General features: G+C 45.9%; 1 protein-coding gene across 5 annotated transcripts in view; it reads left to right on the forward strand.

Annotated features, from left to right (window-relative positions):
- LOC105021690 (protein eva-1 homolog A) overlaps nt 1-27,900 on the forward strand; it is an 82,762-nt gene that overhangs the window by 38,138 nt on the left and 16,724 nt on the right. For 3 of the 5 annotated variants that reach the window (XM_013137229.4, XM_034297114.1, XM_020053729.3), the window contains one exon: nt 2,621-2,764. The exons of 1 other annotated variant lie outside the window; for it this stretch is intronic. In XM_013137229.4, the coding sequence (XP_012992683.3) occupies nt 2,621-2,764 (144 nt within the window). Of the gene's footprint in view, nt 1-2,620; nt 2,765-12,915; nt 13,057-27,900 lie in introns of those variants that run through there. One more of the 5 variants, XM_013137230.4, reaches the window with a different exon arrangement.

Here is a 27,900-nt window from a genome sequence, read left to right on the forward strand (position 1 = left end):
TCCCAGAACGTTCCCACAACCTGCCAGGCCAACACATCCTGGAGGGAAATTACTGCGTGTCCGATCCGCCTGGGAGCGTTTGGAAAAGTCAGACTGGCATCCTCTCCTGGTTTGACACGGATGTTGATATGGCATTCTGCAGGGGTTTCCGATCCATAGCACATGCTGGATTTAGATGGATGTGTTTTAATACCAGTATTCACCACCCGCTTGGAGTCAAGGCTGTAGTCAAACAAGGACAGCACATTTCAATACTTTCTCTTCCTTGTTTGCTTTTTTGACATGAATGTCCAGTGGGTCATTGGGTTAGTGGATGGAGCTGGTGAGGTAAAGGATTTAGCTGGTGGGGTAGAGTGTGGAGCGGGTGGGGTAGAGTGTGGAGCGGGTGGGGTAGAGTGTGGAGCGGGTGGGGTAGGGGCCGTTCCAAGGAGCCCGGATACTGCTAACCATCATGACCTTACTTCAAAGAGAGGAGGACAGAAAGATAGACAGATTCAACTGGTGTCTGTGTTGCTCTTTAGTTCCTGATTTGGGCTATTTGACCTGCGACCCCCATCATCATCCGTCCTGACTCTGGTGACATGTGAGTGCTGGCCTGTACTTCCTCATCTCTCCTGGATGGACTGGGAGAAAGCACACACACACACACACACACACACACACACACGCACACACTCCAGTAGTGTCTCTTTTAAAAGGAAACTCTTTTCTGTCAGTACTTGGTCTGTTTAGGTTGTTATGGTCTAGGGCCTCCTGGGGCTGTTCCTGCAGAACCAAATGTTACTGGCCGAGTTGCCACAGGGTCATCTCAGTGTCCAGGGGAGGGTGGGGTTTGGGGGGCTGACCACACCTGGGTCTCACGGGGGGGGGGTTGTTTTATTTGTAAGTGAGCTTGCCATTGGAATCGTCCCTATGGCGAAAACCACATCCATTTGGTCATGATAAAATACATGTGGAACCCTCCCAACCTTGAAGAACTTGGAAGAAGTCGAAACGTTTCCAAAGACTGCTGATACAGGATAACAATGAATGTGATTGTGTGAATGAGGTGACACTACCTGTCTGTGTGTGGGGACTCCAATACTGACATCATTAAAGGATTAGCTTTTTTGTTTATCAAATTGGTATTTTGGATCGATTTTTGTGTTCCCACAGGGGGAAAGACAGAGCACACGGTTCTAGACTCATGGAAGGATATAGAACTTAAATGGAATGTAACATTAGATCCATTTTACAAATGCTAAATTTAATAGGTGCAACATTTAAAGACAGGACTTTTCTGAAAGGACATATTTGGGTGTGTTTGAAACCTCATGGCTTCTGTTGGACCCAGTGAAATCTTTCAAACCCTCATAATATGACATTAAAAACACAGATTTGGTAAACAAAAACAAACAAAAAAAACAAGCGTGAAAGAGAGGGAACAAACTATTTGTGTGTACAAGTAATGTGTATCCTCATATGTTCGTAGTACCTGCATCTAGAAGACAGATGGACACACGACTTGTCTGTTCACCAGACAGCCTGTACTGAACCTTCAGCCCAGAGCCTTCTGTCCATCCTCCCCAGGGGGAAAAGGCATCCTCCCCAGGGGGATGTAGAGAGCTGAGAACTGGGTCGGAGGAGGGGCGATGGGGCTGGCAAGCGCTTAGCGATGATGTATGAGCCACCCCATCCATCACTCAGACAGGTGTCCGGGCCACGCCCTCCCTCCCATCCACCCCCTGCAGGAGATCCGTTATCCCATCACATCGAGGGGCCCCGAAAGGAGGAGTATGGGGTGGGGGGGGGTCTTTATTTTTAGTCTACAGAAAGTGACCGGTCGGTATGGTACGTTGACCAGATTCGTGTAGCTCTTTGTGCCCCTCTTAAGTGCTGAGGACCAGTCAAAGAAGCTGAATGAGGGACACTTGTTTTGGCTGGGCGTCACATGAAGACAAGGGAGCTCATTTGTTCTGAGAGAGGCAACGATCGGGAGGAACTGTTCTGTCTTTGTATTATTTTTCCCCCGACAAAGAGGAGAAGCACAGGGAGAGAGGAAATGGGAGGGAGGGAGGGAGGGAGAGGGGAAGGGAGAGAGAGAGGGAAAGGGAGAGAGAGACAGGGGGAGAGAGAGAGACAGGGAGAGAGAGAGAGAGAGAGACAGGGAGAGAGAGAGGGGAAGGGAGAGAGAGACACAGGGAAAGAGAGACAAAGGAGAGAGAGAGCTACTGTGCAGTGCGTGTGCTGTCCCTGCCAGTTGGTGCAACAGTTGATATACTTGTTTAAAGGGCCTACTGAAGCCGGAGCATCTCTGTATCTGTGGAGGAACCAAAGAATCCACCCAGGAAATGACTGACTTAGAATCCGAGGTGTACATGACTGCTGGTATTAGATGGCTTTAATGGTGCCATCAGAGTGAAGCCCCTGTCTGCCCAGGGTGTGGCTGTTGTCAGGGAAAGTCTCCCATCTTGCCTGTATTCTGGACTGACTCAGTGAGTGTCTCTACCCCCCCACCCCAATTCTGTCCTCCCCCGATCTCCCTCTCCCCCGTCATTCTCTAACCCTCTGTCTCTCTCTTTCAATCTCTCCCTCACTCAATCCCTCCTTCTCGACCCCCCCCCCCCCCCTCCTCCCTCAGACTGCCAATCGGACGCGGCTCTCCGGGTGATAACGGGCCGTTGTCATGGGAAACAGAGCTGTTTCATCCGGGCGTCCACGCGAGAGTTCGGTGACCCCTGCTACTCTGGCACCAGGAAGTACCTCAGTGTCATTTATACCTGTGGTGAGTGACTCTCCGTTTGGAACAACTGCAGCTGTGTCACCTGATGTCTTGTTTGCGCTTCCTTATGTGGACACTAGAGGGAGACGTTCTTTCATCTACAGGATGTGGATGGGGCTGATCTGGAGGTCTGGCATTTTTAAGATGAAGTAAATATATTCAATATATACAGTGGGGAGAACAAATATTTGATACACTGCCGATTTTGCAGGTTTTCCCACTTACAAAGCATGTAGAAGTCTGTAATTTTTATCATTGGTACTCTACAACTGTGAGAGACGCAATCTAAAACAAAAATCCACTGCTGGGCAGTACGGACTTTCAGCTCCCTCCAAAGATTTTCTATTGGGTTCAGGTCTGGAGACTGGCTATGCCACTCCAGGACCTTGAGATGCTTCTTACGGAGCCACTCCTTAGTTGCCCTGGCTATGCGTTTCGGGTCGTTGACATGCTGGAAGACCCAGCCACGACCCATCTTCAATGCTCTTACTGAGGGAAGGAGGTTGTTGGCCAATTTCTCGCAATACATGGCTCCATCCATCCTCCCCTCAATACGTCCTGTCCCCTTTGCAGAAAAGCATCCCCAAAGAATGATGTTTCCACCTCCATGCTTTACAGTTGGGATGGTGTTCTTGGGGTTGTACTCATCCTTCTTCTTCCTCTAAACACGGCGAGTGGAGTTTAGTCCAAAAAGCTAAATTTTTGTCTCATCAGACCACATGACCTTCTTCCATTCCTCCTCTGGATCATCCAGATGGTCATTGGCAAACTTCAGACGGGCCTGGACATGCGTTGGCTTGAGCAGGGGGACCTTGCGTGCGCTGCAGGATTTTAATCCATGACGGTGTAGTGTGTTACTAATGGTTTTCTTTGAGACTGTGGTCCCAGCTCTCTTCAGGTCATTTACCAGGTCCTGCCGTTTAGTTCTGGGCTGATCCCTCACCTTCCTGATGATCATTGATGCCCCACAAGGTGAGATCTTGCATGGAGCCCCAGACCGAGGGAGATTGACCGTCATCTTGAACTTCTTCCATTTTCTAAAAATTGCACCAACAGTTGTTGCTTTCTCACCAAGCTGCTTGCCTATTGTCCTGTAGCCCATCCCAGCCTTGTGCGGGTCTACAATTTTATCCCTGATGTCCTTACACAGCTCTCTGGTCTTGGCCATTGTGGAGAGGTTGGAATCTGTTTGATTGAGTGTGTGGACAGGTGTCTTTTATACAGGTAACGAGTTCAAACAGGTACAGTTAATACAGGTAATGAGTGGAGAACAGGAGGGCTTCTTAAAGAAAAACTAACAGGTCTGTGAGAGCCGGAATTCTTACTGGTTGGTAGGTGATTAAATACTTATGTCATGCAATAAAATGCAAATTAATTATTTTAAAATCATACAATGTGATTTTCTGGATTTTTGTTTTAGATTCCGTCTCTCACAATTGAAGTGTACGATAAAATGACAGACCTCTACATGCTTTGTAAGTAGGAAAACCTGCAAAATTGGCAGTGTATCAAATACTTGTACTCCCCACTGTACATACACATATATCAAAGGTCAAACATTTAGATAAACCTACTCATTTAGGGTATTTCTTTAGTTATACTTTTTTATACCTCATGAAGCTGGTTAAGAGAATGCCAGGAGTGTGCAAAGCTGTCATCAAGGCAAAGGGTGGCTACTCTGAAGAATCTACAATACGAAAGCTATTTTGATCTGTTTTATGCTTTTTTTGGTTGATACTTGATCCTGTATGTGTTATTTCATAGTAGAATAATAGTGAAGACACCAAAACTATGTGAAAAGAAATGCCTATGGGTGTGTCCAAACAAATGACATATGAAAATAATCTGGTTTTCATGAAGGAGAACAACAGAGATAAAAAAAAAAGAAAAAGATTAAGGCATATAAAAAAGTTCCTGCTACAGTGGTCTGCCTGTGTTTTATTCAACCTTTATGTTGTCCTTGATGTGTGATTGCTTCTGATGTTTGGGAGAGTGATGCTTCTCATGTTCAAACAGCTCTGTGTTACATTTCAGCTCTGTGTTTTGACTATACACACACACACACACATTCACACACACACACACACACACATACATTCACCACCATACCCGTAGGCTAATCCATAGCTGTCTCACTATAATTTATGAAAATTCCCCCCACCTCCTAACACACACACACACACAAACACACAGACTCGTTGTCCAGGCACCTTCTGATGCACAAGTCAATCCTTCAGTGTTGGGGTCTGCAGCCCCTCAGACTGGAGGTCGGAGGTCAGCACCAACACCCATAACAACACGCTCCAAACCCCCTATTGCTGATCAACCCCTGTCTGGAACTGTCTGTGTTAAGGGTCTTTAACCCTGTCCTAAACCCTGGGTTTAGGGTCTGTAACCCCGTCCTAAACACTGTTAAGGATCTTTAACCCTGTCCTAAAAACTGTGTTAAGGGTCTTTAACCCTGTCCTAAACACTGTGTTAAGGGTCTTTAACCCTGTCCTAAACACTGCGTGAAGGGTCTTTAACCCTGTCCTAAACACTGTGTTAAGGTTCTTTAACCCTGTCCTAAACATTGTGTTAAGGGTCTTTAACCCTGCCCTAAACACTGTGTTAAGGGTCTTTAACCCTGTCCTAAACATTGTGTTAAGGGTCTTTAACCCTGTCCTAAACACTGTGTTAAGGGTCTTTAACCCTGTCCTAAACATTGTGTTAAGGGTCTTTAACCCTGTCCTAAACATTGTGTTAAGGGTCTTTAACCCTGTCCTAAACCCTGTGTTAAGGGTCTTTAACCCTGTCCTTAAAACTGTGTTAAGGGTCTTTAACCCTGTCCTAAACACTTTGTGAAGACTCTTTAATTATGTCCTGAAGACTGTGTGAAACATAATTTGTTTCTGAAGACATTTTTAGTTTTAGTATTAGGTTTATGGAAAAAGTTACAATTGGGTTTAGAGTTCCAATTCTTATTTCTATTGTTTTTTAACCAGGTAAGTATGTTTCGAGCACATTCACAGCAACCTGGAAGGGATAAGAGTAACAGTCTCTAACAGAATGACAATGTTCTTCACCTTGTTGGCTTGGGGACCAATATCATTAGGGTGAAGTGAAGTTTAGGCAGTTTATGTTATTGAAGTTAATGTAAGCATTGTGTGTGTGTGTAATGAGTGAGTGTGTAAGCATTGTGTGTGTGTGTGTGTGTGTGTGTGTAATGAGTGAGTGTGTAAGCAGTGTGTGTGTGTGTGTGTTTGTAATGAGTGAGTGTGTAAGCAGTGTGTGTGTGTGTGTGTGTGTGTTTGTAATGAGTGAGTGTGTGAGCATCGTGTGAGTGTGTGTGTTTGTAATGAGTGAGTGTGTAAGCAGTGTGTGTGTGTGTGTTTGTAATGAGTGAGTGTGTGAGCATCGTGTGAGTGTGTCTCAGAAGAGCTCGGTTTGCTGTGGATACGAGGTAGGGAAATTGCTCAGTAGTAGACATGACACCATAAGACTTGAGGTTGTAATCATTTTTCAGTATCCTCTTTCATGGCTGCTCATTCCTGTGATGAATGAGTGTGTCTATGACCCTGTGTGTATGTGTGCAAGTATTGATGTGTGTGTGCGTGTGTGTGTGTGTGTGTGAGCGTGTGTGTGAGAGAGAGAGAGAAAGAGAGAGAGCGAAAGGGGTCAGAAGTTAATCAAAAGTTTGAAATATGAACAAGCACCATCCTTCGAATGTTTAGAAACAAACACACACACACACACAGCACTACTCACACAGACACACACACAGCACTACTCACACACACACACACACACACACAGCACTACTCAAACACACAGTGTGCAGTACACACTCTATACAGCCTTACAGCTTCAGGCATCATTCAGTCCCACAAGAGGAAAGTCCCCCTGCTTGTTGATTTGTGACGCGGGCTGCTTGAATAGCATGACAGTAACTGTACAGACACTGATTACATTGACCACCCCTTCCCCTCCACACCCGTTCTCCCCCCCCCCCCCTCTCCTCACCCCTCTCTCCTCCCCACCCCTCCCTTCTTTTGTCTTTCCTTCATCCGAACTCATCCCGGCCTGCTAAGTGCTTCAGTAATCCGTCTCTGACATGCCTTTCACTTGTAGGAACATCCCGTCTTCAAAGAGGGTTCTTCTGTCCTCCAGAGGTGCAGTTTGCACACGTGTGTGTGCGTCTGGGTGTGTGTGTGTGTGTGAATGCGGGAAGAGGAAGTTGAGAAGTTTAAATAGAGGCTTTATCTTGGTGAGTCAGTGGGGTTTTAATGCCTGAGGGAGAATAAGTGCTCGGGGCCAGATAGGGAGTCCTATGTGTGTGTGTGTGTGTGTGTGTGTGTGTGTGTGTGTGTGTGCAGTACAGACTCAAACCCCCTCACACACACATTCATGCCATCAGCATAGTAAGAGACTGCAGGGGTGATGTTTATTTTGGCTCCAGGGTGTGTGTGCGTGTGTGTGTGTTTTCAGCTGTTGATCAACTAGGCAGCAATCAGTCAGTCCCTGCCTCTTCATTCTATACACACACACACCCACACACACACACACACACACACACAGGACTCCCTATCTGGCCCTGAGAACTTATTCTACACATTCAGTCCAGTATTACTAACCGTGGGGACCCAAAACAAAATTCCATGTTCCCCTCAGTAAACCTCAATAACATTTATACCTAAACTTAACCTGGTCCTAATGGTTAACCCTAAACCTAACCAGTAATGTGTATGCTTAACCAACGCCTAAGGCCTAATCCTAACCCCAATTGGAGGTTTTACCCTAAACCTAACCCGTAATGTATAAGCTGAACGCAGCCCTAAGGCCTAATCATAACCCCAATTGGAGGTTTTACCCTAAACCTAACCCGTAATGTACAAGCTAAACGCAGCCCTAAGGCCTAATCCTAACCCCAATTGGAAGTTCCACCCTAAATCTAACTCTTAAGCTGTAAAATCTAGTTTCTCCTTGTGGGGACATCACCCCGTGGTCAATATTAAATGAGACAAGCAAAAACATGTCCACACATACACACACAGACAAGCACATGCACTTACACACACAGGTTTTTTCAGTGATTTGTGAGCAAGTCAGTGTCCCCACCATTTTAGTTGCAACATTCATTTATTATTAGGCAATACGGTGTGTATGACCGACATACAGTATCTCACAAAAGTTAGTACACCCCTCACATTTCTGTAAATATTTGATTATATCTTTTCATGTGACAACACTGAAGAAATGACACTTTGCTACAATGTAAAGTAGTGAGTGTACAGCTGGTATAACAGTGTACATTTGCTGTCCCCTCAAAATAACTCAACACACAGCCATTAATGTCTAAACCGCTGGCAACAGAAGTGAGTACACCTCTAAGTGAGAATGTCCAAATTGGGCCCAATTAGCCATTTTTCCTCCCCAGAGTCATGTGACTCGTAAGTGTTACAAGGTCTCAGGTGTGAATGGGGAGCAGGTGTGTTAAATGTGGTGTTATCGCTCCCTCATACTGGTCACTGGAAGTTCAACATGGCACCTCATGGTAAAGAACTCTCTGAGGTTCTGAAAAAAATAATTGTTGCTCTACATAAAGAAGGCCTAGGCTATAAGAAGATTGCCAAGACCCTGAAACTGAGCTGCAGCACGGTGGCCAAGACCATACAGCGGTTTAACAGGACAGGTTCCACTCAGAACAGGCCTCCCTATGGTCGACCAAAGAAGTTGAGTGCACGTGCTCAGCGTCATATCCAGAGGTTGTCTTTGGGGAATAGACATATGAGTGGTGCCAGCATTGCTGCAGAGGTTGAAGGGGTGGGGGGTCAGCCTGTCAGTGCTCAGACCATACGCTGCACACTGCATCAAATTGGTCTGTATGGCTGTCGTCCCAGAAGGAAGATGATGCACAAGAAAGCCTGCAAACAGTTTGCTGAAGACAAGCAGGCTAAGGACATGGATTACTTGAACCATGTCCTCTGGTCTGATGAGACCAAGATAAACATATTTGGTTCAGATGGTGTCAAGCGTGTGTGGTGGCAACCAGGTGAGGAGTACAAAGACAAGTGTGTCTTGCCAACAGTCAAGCATGGTGGGGGGAGTGTCATGGTCTGGGGCTGCATGAGTGCTGCCGGCACTGGGGAGCTACAGTTCATTGAGGGAACCATGAATGCCAACATGTACTGTTACATACTGAAGCAGAGCCTGATCCCCTCCCTTCAGAGACTTGGCAGCAGGGCAGTATTCCAACATGATAACGACCCCAAACATACCTCCAAGACGACCACTGCCTTGCTAAAGAAGCTGAGGGTAAAGGTGATGGACTGGCCAAGCATGTCTCCAGACCTAAACCCTATTAAGCATCTGTGGGACTTCCTCAAACGGAAGTGGGAGTTATTTTGAGGGGACAGCAAATTTACACTGTAATACAAGCTGTACACTCACTACTTTACATTGTAGCAAAGTGTAATTTCCTCAGTGTTGTCACATGAAAAGACATACTGAAATATTTACAGAAATGTGAGGGTTGTACTCACTTTTGTGAGATACTGTATACAGCTCTGGAAACAATTAAGAGACCAATGCACCTTTTTCTTTCCTTTCCACAAAAGTAAAAAAGGAAGGTTTTGAGTGAGGAACAGAAGGGTTCAAATGAAGAGACCACTGCAAATTCAATGCTTCTGTTCCTCACTCAAAACTTTTCTTTTCAACTTTTTTGGATAGGAAAGAGAAAGGTGCATTGGTCTCTTCCTTTTTTCCAGAGCTGTATATATATAGCCTAGCTAAGAATGTTCTTAGGCACAGCGCATCATGGAATCCTACACCACAAACCCCCAAGATGCAATAGTGTTATTATTGCTAATACAACAAAAACAGTGACCAGTGCAATTGAGCCAGACTGGACAAATAACGGTATTCATCACAACTTTTAGCCAAACAAATCTGAGACAATAAAAATGATCTGTTGAGGTCAATTGGACTAACTGGTTCGATCTGTTGAAGTGAATCTAATGATAATACCAGGCGAGTGGATCAACCCCCCCGGCAGGGCCGTCAGCCAATCACACTCGTCGGTGGGAAGCCCGGGGCGTTTTGGCGCTTGTTGACGGGCGGGCAGGTGGGTGGTTGCCGTGGCAATTTGCTGATGCCAGGTGGTCAGAGGATTGTGCTCGGTCAGCGTGTGTAGTCAGCTGACGTCTGCCGCAGTCACACACACAGAGAGACAAACAGACACACACATACACAAACACACAGATACACTCTCTGAGTTTTTTTGCAGGCTTGATGTGTCATCAGTGTTTCGTTGCCAGTGGTCCCAGGAAGAGCGATGGTCAGATTACACTCTGGTTTCTAACCAAGAGGTCTGCACCATACAAATAGTTTTATTCTCTTCAAGGACTTTTATTTTACTGGATTCTCTCGCTTTGTCCATATCTCACTGTCACTGCCTCCCTTCCTGTCGCTCTGCTTGTCTCTCTGCTTGTCTCTCTGCTCTCTCTCTCTGTCTCTTGGTTATTCTGTCTATTTGTCTTTCGCTCACCCTGTTTCATCTCACTCTTTCCCTCTTTTTTCTATTTCTCTTTATGTCTTACTTTGTCTTCCATGTCTGTGTCCATCTCCTGCTTTTTCTTTATTTGTCTCACTGTTTTCCATCCATCCTCTTGCTCTCTCTTTCTCTCTCGTTGCTTGTTCTCTGTGGGTGGTTGGTATTCAATAAACAATGCCTGGGTTATGTTATGAAACGTCCCAACTTTTTGTGTGTAACTGCCAATATTAATCAGATCACATCCTTGAGGAAATGTAAATCTCTTCTTATCTCCCATCTTTTTCTCACTTTCTCACTATGTCTCTCTCTCTCTTCATCTTTTACTATTTTTCTTACCTTCATTTTTTTTATTATAGTTATTCACCATTGCTAACACACTAAAACTGGTTCTATGAACAACAAACAAAAAAACATTTTATTAAATTCCAGAAGGAGACCCTAACCTATGAGCACTATTCACCTTTTTTCACAACAAACCTTTGTTCCATTCACACATTTGCAAACCTCTGCACACTTTTAATTTTAAACCACAATTGCCACCACGCTGTCATGTAGAGAACTCTGCCATTCAACATGCCAAACACAAGTCTTTACAATTTTAACACTCTTTTCAATAACAATTTTAACAAAGTCTCCTGTCTTGGACTACATTTCAAGTGTTGGTGATTAGAGTATTTGTGTTTTTTTTGCGTACTTTCTCGGGTCTGGACATTTCAGGCTCCTCGACTGTGAACCATTAGATCCTCCTCCACGTTCTCGGGTCTGGACATTTCAGGCTCCTCGACTGTGAACCATTAGATCCTCCTCCACGTTCTCGGGTCTGGACATTTCAGGCTCCTCGACTGTGAACCATTAGATCCTCCTCCACGTTCTCGGGTCTGGACATTTCAGGCTCCTCGACTGCATCCCACCTGGGAGATGGCTGCTACCAGGTGACTCTGAGAGGATCTGTGTCGGCGCCACAGAAAATCTCTGCTGGTGTCCCACATGGCTCAGCTCTGGGCCATCCTCTATAAACGCCCAGTCCCTTGGCTCTGTCCTTTCCTCACATGGTCTGTCCTGTCAGTGGTATGCCGATGAGACTCATTCTCACCCTGCCTGATATCCAGATGGCAACAGTCCTAGCAGAGATCCAAGCTTAGAGTTTGGCCCTCCCCCTCAAGCTCAACCATGACAAGACGGAGCAGCTCTTCTTCTCCATCACTGTTGAAAACAACATTGATAAACTCCACACAGAGTGCAAAGTTTGCAAACCTTGGCATGAAAAGTGGTTTCATGGGGTTCCTTTGGACACTTCTCCAGTGTCCAGTTGAAGCACCCCCCCCCCACACACACACACACACACACACACACACCTCGCTGCCACAGAGCCCAGTGTTGTGTTCTTCCCTTTGTCACCGTTCCACGTCCTTTTCCTCACCATTCTAGCAGTTAAATGAGATTTGGCTTTTCTCTAGTGAGGGAAGAACACTTGCTGTTGCTCTGTCTGGCTATTGTGTTGGTGTCGTAAAGCTTTATAAGCAGGAGCAGAGGAACACGCCGTGATTTTTTGTTTCGTGTGTTTGCTGATGGCGTCTTGTTGGTCCGGATAGTCAGGTCGACTCGTGACGGACAATAACAGCCCAGCGTGCTGACATGGTTCTACCTGGGCAGGAGTTTTGTAACTATATGGTGTTTACATTCTTCCCTGGTGCCTGAGTGTGACAGATGTATTTTCGTTTTCTGGTAAAACCTACTAATAATTTACAATCATGGCTTGTTTCAGTTTTCCCTCTGTGGTTGAGGGAGGGAGAGTGGGAGGGAAAAGGGGGGAGAGGGAAAGAGAGAGCGGGAAAGATAAAGAGCGGGAAAGAGAGAGAGGGAAAGAGAGAGGGAGAGAGGGAAAGATAGAGAGAGGGGGGTGAGGGAGAGAGGGAAAGGGAGTCCAAAAGATAATTGTTAAGGTATTCCCGGACAGACTAGCATTCCCAGATTCCCAAATCTCAGCTGAATGAAATTCTCTGGTTATTTCCTGTCTCTGCATGCTGATTTCCCCCAATCCACTCTCTGTCCCTCACCCACCCACCCACACACACACACACACACACACACACACACACTCTCTCTCTCTCTCTCTCTCTCTCTCTCTCTCTCTCTCTCTCTCTCTCTCTCTCTCTCTTTCTGCTTTTACTGTTCCCTAGTTTGTAGGTGGACACCATATGCCCCACGCTCTTTCTCACCCACCCCGTCTCTCCCCCCCTCCTGCTGTCACATTCCACTGCTCGGAAGCCCGGGGTTTAACTTCTGCTGCCCAGGATAGGAGGAAAAGCTTTGAGAGGAGTAAGAGCAAAAGCAAGAGAAGAGTTCCGCCTACTCTAACCTTGCCTGTTCTACGCTCCTTCACTTTCTTTCTCTCCGGATCAAACGGGGGGGAGAAAGAGGAGAAACCCTGTCCGGTGTGTGTTTGGTTTATAGGGGGGTGTAGTTGCGTTGCAAACAGCGTGCCTTTAGCCAAGGGGCAATAGGTTTTGTCTTTCTCTCCATCTCTCCTTTTTTGGGCTGTGCACTCGTTTTCTTGTGGAGGATTACTCATGTGAGCTGCACTTTTTACGCTGAATCAGGCAGACCCTCTGCGAGCTTTTGGGGAGGGGAGGGGTAAGGAAGGAAGGAAGGAGGAAGACAGAGAGTTACTACTACCTGGAATCGGAGGGGAGAGGAAGGAAGAGAGAGAGAGTTACTACTACCTGGACTCTGAAGGATTTAACGCTCAGGCAGTCATGTTTGTGTAAGTGATTCCTCTATTGCTTTTCTATATACCTGCTTTCACACATTTCTGTAGTCTTTTGACTTCTCCCTTCCTGGTTGCTTTAACTGTGGAGCTTGTTACCTAGTTTTAGTTTGATATGTTTGATACGACACTTTCTGGGACTTTATGTGTTTTTGTGTCGGAGTTTAAATTTCACATTTTGGTTTTATGTCTTTATCACAAGGAGACCTATCCTCTCATGTTTCTTCATGATGTCATCTTAGCGTTGCATCAAATGTTTTTGTTCACAGTTCTTGAATCGTCTCTGTTGTTAAGTTGAAACTCTCATGAAAGGCTGGATGTTGCAGTTTGAAAAGCTTAGCTCGTCTCCTCTTTTTTTCTTGTTAAAGGCTTACTATAAAATCTTTCACATAATTGCTCTGTTGAATATCTGATCAGCGTTTTACTCGTTAGCCACTGGTCAGCACTGAATAACAAATATGGGGTTCTTTGTATGTGCCTTCCTACACACTCTGAACCCCACCTAAAACCCTGAGTCTGGTCAAAACCTAAAACCCTGAGTCTGGTCAAAACCTAAAACCCTGAGTCTGGTCAAAACCTAAAACCCTGAGTCTGGTCAAAACCAGGGAGCAGGTATTGTTGACTGCTACCCTGGAGACAGTCGCGCTAAGTGCCTTGCTCAAGGGGCGGTGGACAGTTGCCGGTTCAGTGCTTGACCCGCTACGTCAGTATGATCCGTCTGGCATGTTATTTCTCACCGGGAGCTCTGTCTAGCTCGCTGAAAACCAACAGCCGCTTGAAGTTATCCATTGGCACGCGCCTCCGGAAAGCCTCCTAATGGACAGGAAGGGATGAGTGTTCGGTGGCTGGCACAGTGAGATGTACAGGAAGGGATGAGGGTTCGGTGGCTGGCACAGTGAGATGAACAGGAAGGGATGAGTGTTCGGTGGCTGCCACAGTGAGATGAGCAGGAAGGGATGAGTGTTCGGTGGCTGGCACAGTGAGATGTACAGAAGAGATGAGTGTTCGGTGGCTGGCACAGTGAGATGTACAGGAAGGGATGAGTGTTCGGTGGCTGCCACAATGAGATGTACAGGGAGGGATGAGTGTTCGGTGGCTGCCACAGTGAGATGTACAAGAAGGGATGAGTGTTCGGTGGCTGGCACAGTGAGATGTACAGGAAGGGATGAGTGTTCGGTGGCTGCCACAATGAGATGTACAGGGAGGGATGAGTGTTCGGTGGCTGCCACAGTGAGATGTACAGGAAGGGATGAGTGTTCGGTGGCTGCCACAGTGAGATGTACAGGAAGAGATGAGTGTTCGGTGGCTGGCACAGTGAGATGTACATGAAGGGATGAGTGTTCGGTGGCTGCCACAGTGTGATGTACAGGAAGGGATGAGTGTTTGGTGGCTGGCACTAGGAGATGTACAGGAAGGGATGAGTGTTCGGTGGCTGCCACAGTGAGATGTACAGGAAGGGATGAGTGTTCGGTGGCTGGCACAGTGAGATGTACATGAAGGGATGAGTGTTCGGTGGCTGCCACAGTGAGATGTACAGGAAGGGATGAGTGTTCGGTGGCTGGCACAGTGAGATGTACAGGAAGGGATGAGTGTTCGGTGGCTGCCACAGTGAGATGTACAGGAAGGGATGAGTGTTTGGTGGCTGGCACAGGGAGATGTACAGGAAGGGATGAGTGTTCGGTGGCTGCCACAGTGAGATGTACAGGAAGGGATGAGTGTTCGGTGGCTGGCACAGTGAGATGTACATGAAGGGATGAGTGTTCGGTGGCTGCCACAGTGAGATGTACAGGAAGGGATGAGTGTTCGGTGGCTGGCACAGTGAGATGTACAGGAAGGGATGAGTGTTCGGTGGCTGCCACAGTGAGATGTACAGGAAGGGATGAGTGTTTGGTGGCTGGCACAGGGAGATGTACAGGAAGGGATGAGTGTTCGGTGGCTGCCACAGTGAGATGTACAGGAAGGGATGAGTGTTCGGTGGCTGGCACAGGGAGATGTACAGGCTGAAGACTCCTGACAGCTAACCTGGTGAGAAACATAGCGAGCCAACGTACCGACTGACAGGAGAAACTCACCAACAACTGCTACAGAACTCTGCCCTCCTGATATAGAAGACCTATTTAAGGGGGCTGACACACTGGGGCTGTTTGTGTGACTGAGAGAGAGAGAGACGGAGTAAATGAAAAGGGCCGAATGACAATGGAAGAGGGATTTGCATGTGATTGTGGATCGTGGTGGCGAACGAGACGGACAGAGATAGACAGACAGAGAGAGACAGACAGAGAGAGACAGACAGAAAGGGGGAAACATTAGTGTGGTCACTAATGAGGGGCTGGTCCAGTTCAACACGCTCCACTGGTTCCATTATTGCTCCACATTGGCATCGTGTTCTGTTCCCACTGTGTGTGCATGTCCACCTGTCTGTGTGCCTTGTAGCTGTCTGTCCTTTCCAGCTGTCTGTCTGCCTGTAGTGTACCTGCCTGTCTGTGTTCCAGTGGTGATACATTTATGGAAGATAGTATAACTGCCTAGCAGAAAATGACTGCATTTGGCCAGGATGTACTCATCATAAATCATTCACCTGATGCTTTTCTGTCTGACTAAACATTCTTGGTGTGGTGTGCTGCTCCGTTTATGGCTAGTTGGTTTATTTACCACCAACCCCCCACCCCCCCCCCCCCCCGTCCCAGAACCTCTCTAATTGAATGTTTATTTGTAGAGTACTCCACCTCAGCGTGGGCCGGCGGTCCTCGACACTCGGCTTAACCACTTAATCTCTCATCCACTTTGATGGTGGTAGACCAGGACACTAACCATGCAGGCTCTTCTGGTGTGACCCCCTACGCCGGACAACGGACCAGGCAGACAGTAGAAGGATGTTTCTTCTTGTGTGTTTGAGTGGATGTCTTTGCCTGTGTGTGCCTGCTTAAATGTGTGTGAGTGTGTGTGTGTGAGTGTGTGTGTGTGAGTGTGTGTGTGAGTGTTGCTGTCAGCAGTGTTTTCCTTGAGGTGATGCGTATCTGTGTCTTGCAGCACCGGTTCACAGAAGCAGTCTTCCCATCATCACAGGGAGTCTTTGTTTGTCGTATGTGAATTAGTGTGTGGTTGGTTGGGTTAGGCTGGGGTTAGGTTAGGGTTACAAGAAATACGGGCCAGCCCAGCGTGACAGCACTCTAACTGTGTGTGTGTGTGTGTGTGTGTGTTGTGCTGTTTGTTTTCCAGGATTAGTGTTCCGGATACCCTTTTTAAGATAATCAGACAGATTTAGACATTGGTAGAACAGGGCAGGTTAATTGTGGTTGCTCTCTCTCTCCCTCTCTGTTTTCCTACCTCCCACAATCCCACTTAATCTGTCCTCCTCGTTCAACTGCCTCTCTCCCTTTTTCTGCTTATTTCTCTTTCCTCTCTCACTCACGTAACCCACACACACACGTTGACAGGGAACAAGCCCGGGTTGTGGTCTGGGTCTCTGAGTCTGGTCGTCTGATAAGAGGTTGTAAATTTTATGAAGACAATCTCCCTTATTTCCCTCCCACTGATCCAGTAGAGAGAAGGGAGGGCTGTGACTCAGGGGTCTCCAGACATGGCAGATGTTGGCATTTCAAAGTGGGTCTCACTGGCATTTTTCAGAGCCAACAGACGGCTGCTTTATTGTTGGGTGCTGGCTTTATCACCCTATTTCCAACACCCTGTTTCATATCCAGATCATACATTGGCCCCTAACCCCACTGTCCTGTTTCATATCCAGATCACACGTTGGCCCCTAACCCCACTGTCCTGTTAAATACATTGGCCCCTAACCCCACTGTCCTGTTTCATATCCAGATCATATGTTGGCCCCTAACCCCACTGTCCTGTTTCATATCCAGATCATACATTGGCCCCTAACCCCACTGTCCTGTTTCATATCCAGATCATACGTTGGCCCCTAACCCCACAGTCCTGTTTCCTATCTAGGTCATAAGTTGACTAATAGCCCATTGTAACGTGACAGTTAAATAATGTATAACACTGTAATGATGTAGTAGACTTTTACCAGACACTTTTATCGAATGTGATTTACAGTCAAATGTGCAAATGGTGGGGAGTACACATATTTCACCTGAAAGGCGTATTCTTCAAACTACCTCCTGCTTTTCCCAGACTGGATGATTTTCCTCTGGGCTCCTCCTGAAGGTTGTTTCCTACTTCAGAGAGGATTTCAGAATAGGAATTTTTAGGATCTACAGCTTTTCTGGCAGGGGGTTTTGTGGCGGTCACATCTCGAAGTTCTCCCTAAGCCCATTCTGACCCTAGCTCTAGACATTGCCTGGATGCGTGATGGAGGGGATGGCGTAAGCTCTGCTACACACACACACACACACAGAGAGCTACCTGCGCACAAACAAGTTTAAAACAAAAATAAAACATAAATAGAGAAGCCAATATATTGACGTTTTACTAACCCGACAGTGAAGTACACACACACATACACACACACACACACAGATACACACACACACCCCATTGACAGACACACATTGAAGTACATCTGCAGTGAAACACCTGGACACACACACAGACACACACACACACACACACAGACACCATTAACAGACACACATTGAAGGAGGAGTGTGAGGCTGTTTGGGCGGAACAGAGGGTCTTGTACGAGAGAAGTAATTTAGCCGGGCGGCGCGGGTTCTAGAGGCCTTATAAAAAGGCTTGCAGAATAAAACCATTGAAGTGTTTCTTTGGCAGCAGGCACAGGGGTATAGTGTGTTGGGTGCACGTCTGCAGGGTAGTGTGTGTGTGTGTGTGTGTGTGTGTGTGTGTGTCTACGTTGTAATGCTGGCAGTTTCAGGCACAGTTCCTTCAGTGATCTAGGTTCTTATTAGTTTGGCCCCACACAGGCTGGGAGACAGGACCCTGTGTGGGTTTGAGGGTGTTGGTTGGTGTGTGTGCTTGGGTTTCTGTTTTTCACAGGTGTACATAGGTGTGAGACTCCATGTTATGATGTCATGCGCTGGTTTTTCCATATTAGTTTGTGTGTGTGTGTGTGTGTGTGTGTGTGTGTGTGTGTTAGCACACCAAGTGTCAGACTGACTGTAAGGTGAAGATTAGGCTTGATACAAAGCTTATGATGGTTTATAACTGATCAGGCCTGGTACAAAGCTCATAGTGGTTTAACTGATCAGGCCTGGTACAAAGATTACAGTGGTTTAAATGAACAGGCCTGGTATAAAGATTATGGTGGTTTAACTGATCAGGCCTGGTACAAAGATTATAAGTGGTATAACTAACCAGGCCTGGTACAAAGATTATAAGTGGTATAACTGACCAGGCCTGGTACAAAGATTATGGTGGTTTAACTGACCAGGCCTGGTACAAAGCTCATAGTGGTTTAACTGACCAGGCCTGGTACAAAGCTCATAGTGGTTTAACTGACCAGGCCTGGTACAAAGCTCATAGTGGTTTAACTGACCAGGCCTGGTACAAAGCTCATAGTGGTTTAACTGATCAGACCTGGTACAAAGATTATAAGTGGTATAACTGACCAGGCCTGGTACAAAGCTCATAGTGGTTTAACTGACCAGGCCTGGTACAAAGCTCATAGTGGTTTAACTGATCAGGCCTGGTACAAAGCTCATAGTGGTTTAACTGATCAGGCCTGGTACAAAGCTCATAGTGGTTTAACTGATCAGGCCTGGTACAAAGATTATGGTATATTATTATGGGCCCCTCCCTTCCCTCCTTCCCTTCATCTCTCCTCACCCTCATTAAACTACATTTTTCTGAGAAGCGATGGATCGCTGTGTTCCCAGAAACATGTGGAGAGATGAAAAGAAAGAAATAACGGTAGAGAGAGAGAGAGAAAATAACAATTGTAGAAAGAATGAAAGAGAAAGAGATGAAAAGAAAGTATGAATGAAAGAGAAAATTATTACTTGAACGTTGTATTTTTACGATTGTCTGATTTTAAAATAACCTTCAGTTGGACCGATTAGCGTCCTAAGTATAGCCTGTTACCATGACGACGTCGCTGTCTCTTTAATGCCTAACAGTTATTGGCTGATAATTACGGAACAACAGTCTCATAAAGGCTCTGACACATGTTGGGACAATCTAATGCACGCCATTCTTCTCTCTGACTGTCAGAAACTTGGGAATCCGTTCAAAACAGAAGCTGTTTAATCAAGTGAATAACAAAGGTCAGGTCTAGAGCCTGTTGTTAATTGGACTGTTCTTTTTCTGTTTGGCCATCGAGATTTCCTTTGGAAGTTGCTACAGTTAGACAGGTTGCACACACACACACACACACACACAGTGTACATAATGAAAACATGTGTTTTGTGTTGTGTCAGTGCAGTAGTTTTATTGCTCCCATATTTCAGGTTTTAAAGAAATTAGCAGACACCCTTAATGATGCTGGAGCAGAGTTTACAACCCGGGGTGTTCTGAATGAAGCAGTAAATTGCTGCAGCCACTTGTCTGGTCTTTTTTAAAATAATTTTTCAGGATAATCTTGATTGCGTTTCCTTGAATTATTCTTCCATCCAGCTCTCTGATGAACCGCAATGGTCCTTTATGTAGCTTAACACTCACCGGCTGTGTTCGTCTTGCCTCTGTGCTTTATTTCAGTCCTTGAGGTCTAAGAATCTCAGGTCTCCTGCAGATGGCTGTGTGGGGCCCGGCCCGGGCTCTGGGCAACGTAATGTTATTTAAGGATCCCTTCAACCCAACTCTGCCACTCTCATCTGGTGCCAGGAGCCCCACTGTGCCAGGCCTCCAAAACGCCAACGATTGCATCGTTTGTAATTTTCACGGAGAAAGAGCGGTGATAGAAGGAGAGACGAGGGAGGCTGAGGACAGGGGGAGTGAGAGATGGAAAGAATGGATGAAACAGTGAGGAGAGAGTGAGAAGGAGAGATGGCAGGAGTGAGCGACAGAGGAGTGGTGCGACCCTCGTTGGCCTCCATTGGCCTGGGGCCATCTGTTTCCTGTCCTGTAATCTGATCCATCCCACAGCAGCATCGCCGTCAACGCACGGAAACCATGACGACACCATTGCACGACCGCCAAAGACTGTAGTATTTATTTATGTAATAATGAATGTCATTAGGCCATAAGGTTTTTGTAATTCGCTGGGTCAGGACAAACGATGTAATGTAATCCAACCAATTTGTAACCAGGATATAATCTCTTATGTAAACTGACCACTTTGTAACAGAGTAGTAGTATATGTGATGTGAACTTACCTATTTCTCACAGAGATATAATCTGTCTAATGTAAACTAACCAATTTGTAACAGGGATAAAATGTAAAACCAGGATGCACTGGTCTTTGTTAATCACACCTCTTAGCTGGCCTGGGTTAGTGTTGGTTTCCTGGGTTGTACAACACGACGCACCTAGCGGTTTACCGCCAGGACAGGCGGTAGTCGTTTTTACTGGGTCTGGCCAGCGTCTCCAAGCTCTGCTGGTCTTCTAGGATCTGTGTAATAGTGGAAGACATATTGGACAGTTCCTTGCTATTAAGAGGAATAACTATGTGGGTGTGTGGGTCTGGACAGTATCTCTCTCGCTTGTTCCTGTTCTCTCTTTCTCTACACGATAAAACATGTTTTGCTATTAAGTCAAAATAACTAATTTTATCTTGCCAGGTCAAGTAGAAATATGTTAATTTGACAAATCATATTAAAGTTCATGATTCATTCATGATTTCCATTGTTAGTCTTTTAATTGACAGAGGCAAATGCAGCATATCGTTACTCTATAGTGGGTTACTCTATAGTGGGTTACTCTATAGTGGGTTACTCTATTGCGGGTTACTCTATAGCGGGTTACTCTATATTTGGTTACTCTACAGCGGGTTACTCTATATTTGGTTACTCTATAGTGGGTTACTCTATAGTGGGTTACTCTATAGTGGGTTACTCTATAGTGGGTTACTCTATAGTGGGTTGCTCTATAGTGGGTTACTCTATAGCGGGTTACTCTATAGCGGGTTACTCTATAGCGGGTTACTCTATAGTGGGTTACTCTATAGTGGGTTACTCTATAGTGGGTTGCTCTATAGTGGGTTACTCTATAGCGGGTTACTCTATAGCGGGTTACTCTACCGTGGGTTAATCTACCGTGACTTTTTGTCAACAAAGGTCAACAAATCCTGGGTTCTCCGACTCTTTTGGTTGACGTCATGTGATTTAAGTGTCAGCCCAGCAGGTCTTCGATTAGCTTCAATGATTCTTTTCAACCTCCTCCACTGGTTGTATTTGGTGAATAAATGGCAGGCCTCATATAGATTAGGACACATAGTATTCTGAATTGTGCATCAACACACCTTTGCTCTTTTTTCAGGTAGGGCCTAGCGTACCGCACACGTTTATTGCTACTGCCTGTAATCTGTCATTTATTGTGTCAATCTCTTAAACGTAGATGTCTTGTTGGCCAGGTCCCATATGATTTTCTTTTAGACCTCGAGAGTGGGTGCCATGATGAAAGCGACTGGCTACTGTCATTGGAGGTCAATTACAACTTGCTCTAAATCTGTCAACTCCCTGATATTGAGACCTAGATTAAACTGTAAAGAAACCTGGAACATTCTTGGAGCATTTACGCAGTTCTGTGAATGTGATGAAATCACTACGGTCTTCGTGGCGACGTCCTCCCCATGGCAAGCATTCTGGGTATCCGTGCCACCACCCCAGAGATGTTGCAGACTGAGTAGTACTACACACACTTTAGACACACAGGCCGCCTTAGTGTATTTCGCCAAAGTTAGGAGTTTGCAGTGTGAGGAGGGTGTGAACAGAGCCTGTTTTGGGGTGAGAGGGTGCTCAATTAACTCAGTAACCTCTACCTCTTAATGAGAGAACGTCTCTCTCGACGGGTCAGTCTTGTGGAGGTGTTGGCTCCGATGGTCGTAGGCAGGCAGTGGGGAGGGACAGACCTTTCGAGTGGAGATGGGCTTGGACTCATGCTGTTGCGGGGCCTGATGTGAGAGCCCGGGCGCTGTGTTTCTGCTGTACTGTTGTGTGAGCGGTTTGCAAGTTGTCTCTCTGAGAAAACTGGGTCATACCTTCTCAGATTTTACTTCTGAAGGTAGTAAAAAAAATTTGAGGAAAGAACAATGGGGGAGGAGTCTGACTCTGGCGCAAGCTCCGGTTCCGTGTTGCTATGTTACTGTCAGAAAAACAATTGAGCTAGTTGACAAAGCTACGGCACATTCTACTGGAGCCAACCTCCCACACTCTCTCCAAACTTCTCACTGCCTCTCCACCTCTTTTTCTGCCCTTGGCTTTCCTTTCCCCTGTCCTCCTACTCCTTCTGCCCATTTCTCAAATATGTAATTGGCAGATATACCCATTCTCACTTCTCTCTCTGAGTTGTTTTTCCCCATGCAGCTCTTTCCTCCTCCCCTAACCTCCCTCCAACTCTCAGTCTCTCCTACATGAAGGGATTTTTCAGGTCAAACTCACACTAGACTTCTGCGGTGTCATCTCCCCTTGTTCAATGTTTCTTTTTGATTGCTGGGTATAATGGCGCCCATCAGCCGTAAGCCAAAGCTAGACCTCCGCTGAGTGTTTGCTTAGCAAGTGTGAATCCAGACCTTTCTAGCTCTCTGGCTATACGCCCCAAGCGTCTCTACTCCCTTGATTAGTGCGGTACTTCTTAGCCAGAGGATTCCCTTGCTCGAAATAGTGCACTTTAGAGAGAATTAAGTGTGCTTTGAGACACATTCTTTGTCCGTTAGCCTAGAACTACAAGCCAACTACCTTATGTTGCTACAGTGCTATCAGTTCAGTAGTGCTAGCCAAATTCTACCCTTCTTTTAGTGTATGGCTAGCTAGCCAAAGCTAATCAGTGTGCAGATGTTTGGGTAGCAATGCCAGTGATTGTCCAAACTAGCGTCCAGAAATGACTTTCCATTCCATTTCAAGCTTGAGTTTTTAGCTTAACTGCAGGCAAAAAAATAAGCACTTGATATGATATGTTGATATGTCACAAATGACAAAATGTTAACAGTTACAAGGTTATTGCGTTTGTCAGGAAGATGCCCTGAACCTCAGGGTGTAGATGATAGGTCTGGCTCACCATTGTGTTACCCAGGGCTAATTGACAGGGATGGTGGAAACTGGGTGCCATGAATGTCCATTTTGGTTCTCACTTGTCATTGATTGGTAAAGCCTTTCTATCAGTTGGTTAGAGGATAGACCTATATATTATTTGTATTGTATTACTTATGCCTGCACTGCTCAGGGAGTTTTTTGGAAACCTGGAATTTCATTGCCAATACCGCTGTTGTTAATGGGTAATGACAAATAAACTTGAACTCTCCATTTCTGTCAGCACTCTGTTGCTCCTTTCCCTTTCTTGTTTCATGTCTCGTGCCAAGCCTCACACAACCAAAACACATAGCCTAGAGATGATTGATCATTTTCAAGCCAGACAGATATCCCCTTTGAATGGATCAAGTGGGGTTTTCCAAACTTTTAAGAAAACATTGGCCGAATTCCACTTCTCTCCTATGTATGGTGTGTGGTTTCTGTATTGTCATCCTCTTTGACTGATGTCAGAATTATTTAATAGACTGCTGGAATGTGAATGGGAATTCCATAGAAATTCCTTTTTGGGAATGCCTCGGCCTAGGATTCAGGAATTCTTCAAGGCATTCCCAGCTGCCCCAACTCGGAAGCCTTGATTCCCAATGTGTTGTGTGTAATGAAGATATCACAATGGTCACTGAGAGCTTGTTATGGGGGACTGACGTCCTTACTACTGGTTGTTATGGAGGGACTGACATCTTTACCACTGGTTGTTATGGAGAGACTGACATCTTTACTACTGGTTGTTATGGAGGGACTGACATCTTTACCACTGGTTGTTATGGAGGGACTGACATCTTTACTACTGGTTGTTATGGAGGGACTGACATCTTTACCACTGGTTGTTATGGAGAGACTGACATCTTTACTACTGGTTGTTATGGAGGGACTGACATCTTTACTACTGGTTGTTATGGAGGGACTGACATCTTTACTACTGGTTGTTATGGAGGGACTGACATCTTTACTACTGGTTGTTATGGATGGACTGACATCTTTACTACTGGTTGTTATGGAGGGACTGACATCTTTCCTACTGGTTGTTATGGAGGGACTGACATCTTTACTACTGGTTGTTATGGAGGGACTGACATCTTTACTACTGGTTGTTATGGAGGGACTGACATCTTTACTACTGGTTGTTATGGAGGGACTGGTCTGGCTGCATGCATTCTTTTTTTGTAAACATGACGTATTATGTTTCCCTCCGTCTCTCTTCCCCTTTCTCTCTCTCTCCTCCCCCTTTCCCTTTTTATCTCTCTCCTCTTCCTCACCCTCCTTCTCCTGGACCATGATGCACGCTGGTTTCTAAGGCCGTAGGAGAGACAGACCACATATGGGTCTAAAGCAGGACATTGGGAGGCTGTGAGCCAAGTGGACCTTCTCAGCTAAGCGCGTTCTTGCCAACCTCTTCACTTAGTCACACACACACACAGAAGGAGTTGTGTTTGTGTTATTCTCCAAATGCGTGTGTATTGTGTGAGTCTGTCTGGGCACCCATACATGCTATGAACGTTCTACAGTGTAATCGGTGGAGGAGGAGCGAGGAGGATGTGATGGAGCTTGACTCAGTCATTCCTTATATGCTCCCCTCCTCGCCTACCCCCTTTAATATTAACCAGCTGTTAGCGAAGCGTGTCTATTTTAGGAGTCGCCTCATATAATAGAGTTAATTGAGTGAAGGAACAGTGTTAAAACTGTGTTACATACAGACAATAGACTGACAGTGAAGTGTCAATAGAATAACAGTAGAGTTGCATGGAAAGGGTAGAGTACCAGTAGAGTAACATGAAGGCAGTTGAGTACCAGTAGAGTAACATGAAGGCAGTTGAGTACCAGTAGAGAAACACTGTCATACATCCTCATATCCTGGGGCTCATAAGACACTAATATTGTAGGACTGGAAACAGGAATGATCACATTTTATATGCAGACATGTACATACACACACACACAAGTTTGTATGGCTATCTTCATGGGGACCAGAAAATAGAATATGCATGCTCTCTTGCCCTAATCTTAACCCTAAACCTAACCATAACCTTTACCTAACCCTAACCTCAATAAAGTTACATTTATGGCTAAACTTTACCTAGATGTAATACCTAACCTTAACCCTAAACTTAACCAACAACGCCTGGACCTTAAAGAAACCCCAATTCTAACTCTAAAATGAATTGTAAGTTTGACCCTAAAACCTAAACCCTGAGCCGGAAATTGACTTTTGCCTCATGGGGACCTCAAGGTCCCCATGAGTCCAATTCTTTCTGATTTTATATATAGTGTATAGTTAGACCTAAAACACACACGCACGCACACACACACACACACAGAACAGTAAACATGGCTGATTCAGTACGTGTTGTGGCTAGGGGCACGTCATTGTGTAGGAGTTGAATGAGGGAGAATCTGCCCACATCGTTTGGGACAGTGTTTATCCAGCCTGCTCGCCTAATGCCAGGAGGTGGATGAGACAACTTGGACTGTACTAATTGTTATACCTCAGTTTACCTTGGGGGTGTAATCACTAAGAACCAAACAGGTCCAAACAAGGAGGGACTGACTGAGCGGCTCCAAATAAGTAACCTTATGTTTGCTTTGCGAAGTCTTTAAAAGGTTTTTGCTAAGGTGTGCATGGAACGAATATTCCCCTCCAATGCATATCTTGGCCTAATAAGGTAGAAGTCTCATCTGCAGCTTCCTGTGAAGTACAAACACATCCACACTGTCAAATAAGAAGCCCATCAATACATACAACTTGGGTCAAGTCATTGTCCCTAAGGCAGTGTTTCCCAATCCTGGTCCTGGGGACCCCAAGGAGTACACTCATTCACCTGATTCTAATTTAAGACTCGATGATAGGTTGATTATGTCAGTCAAGTGTGTGAGTGGTAGGGCAGCATTTGAATCAGGTGTGTGAGTGCCAGGGTGAAAACTAAAATGTGCACCCCTTTGGTGTCCCCAGGACCAGGATTGGGAAACACTGCCCTAAGGCCTAAGGGGTTTCCTTTCATTGAGAGCCGTCTAATGTCACTCTAATGTCATCTCCCGTGACACCGACCGGGCCTACGTTTCGCAGGATGTTATTTCTGCTTTGTGTGCTATTCGTGGGATGGCGAGGGTCTAGTCTACTCTGGGCTTGTCCTCCGTAGGCCCCTTTTTAGGTCATACCATGTTTCACTCATAGAATCACTAGATTAGAATAGGGATGATGCTGTGGGGGAGGAGCTTGGCTCAGGAAGGTCGGGGCATGACACAGATTGGTCAATCCAAAAAAGGCGTTGAGGAATCATAAACAAATGCAGATGTTCATCACCTCACTGTCAACATAAGCTCTCTTTTAACCAAATAGTATATAGCTAATCATTGTTGGTTTTTATTCTGGTTTGATGACAGCCAAATGTTCTTGTGATTGGCTGCCATGGCCCATAGCAACCATTAAAGCTCCACCTCTGGGTGGGCAGACCCATGCCTTCTGTAAAGGCAGCATGGTTTTTCACATTCTTTGGTCTGCATATAAATGCTATCTGCCCGTACGACCAGACAGACACGTGAGCTGAGATATTTCCTCAGGGTCGGGTCACAGATGTTAGTTACCATTCCTTCACCATTGTGAACCTGTTAGGATAAAAAGACTCAGAAGGCCTCAGCACACCTCTCCCTCTTGTCGTGTCTCGACAGTTAATCCCTGTAGCAGGCATTTACCGAGCAGGCCGACTTCAGTGAAGTCATGAATGATAACACAGAAATGATTAACCAAGCTTGTCCCTTTCTGTGGCGACAGGCTCCAGGAAACCTTGGAGATTAGATCAGGAAGAGTCGGCCTGAGACTTGGCATTGGTGGAGAGGGACATGGTCTGTGTCACAGTTCTATCTGCAGGGTTTGAAACGTCACCGGAGGTTTTTCTTGTTCTGTCTGATCGCGCCAGATGCCATCCAGGTTATAGGAAAGAGACAGAGAGAGAGAGAGAATGAGCAATGGATGGGTGAAAAGAGAGGACGTGCAAAGCAGGCATTCAATGGGCATTCTACTTTCTTTGCCATTGTCATAATGACAGTGTCCATACACTCTCCTTTGATCAACACATTAAACAGACTGTAAAATCTTAATTCTTCCACCTCCGCCACATCGCCAAACTCAGACCTTCCCTGTCCCGTCCTGCTGCTGACACCCTAATACATTCGTTCATAACCTCCCATCTTGACTACTGCTACTCCCTACTAACCGGCATCAGATCTACATCCCTCCATAAGCTCCAAATGGTTAAAAACTCTCGGTGGCCAAACTACTCACCTACACCAAGTCCCGGCAGCATTTCACCCCATCCACTGTGAGTTACACTGTCTTCCTATATCCCAACCCATTGACTACAAGATCCTCCAACTGACATATAAAGCCCTAAACAATATCGCCCCTGCCTACCTCCCGACCTTCTTTTTCCATTTCAGCCTACACACTCAGACCTGCAGACCACCTCATAATCCCCAGGTCTAAGCTCAAAGTCTTTGGTGACAGGGCATTCTCCAGGGTTGCTCCCAGGCTCTGGAGCTCTCTCCCCAACACCACTCTGAGACTGTCCCCATCTTCCAGCAAAGCCTCAAATCTCTTCAAGATCACCTACCCAGAGCCATGTCCAATCCCGCTCTCTCTCTGTTTTCCCACTGTATTTTTTATGCTTGTTTCAGTTGCATGTTCCTTTTCGTAAAGTGTCTTTGGGTTCTTGAAAAGAGCTATATAAATAAAATAAATAATAAT

Source organism: Esox lucius, chromosome 14 (genome assembly GCF_011004845.1).
Source record: "Esox lucius isolate fEsoLuc1 chromosome 14, fEsoLuc1.pri, whole genome shotgun sequence".
Lineage (NCBI taxonomy): Eukaryota > Metazoa > Chordata > Actinopteri > Esociformes > Esocidae > Esox > Esox lucius.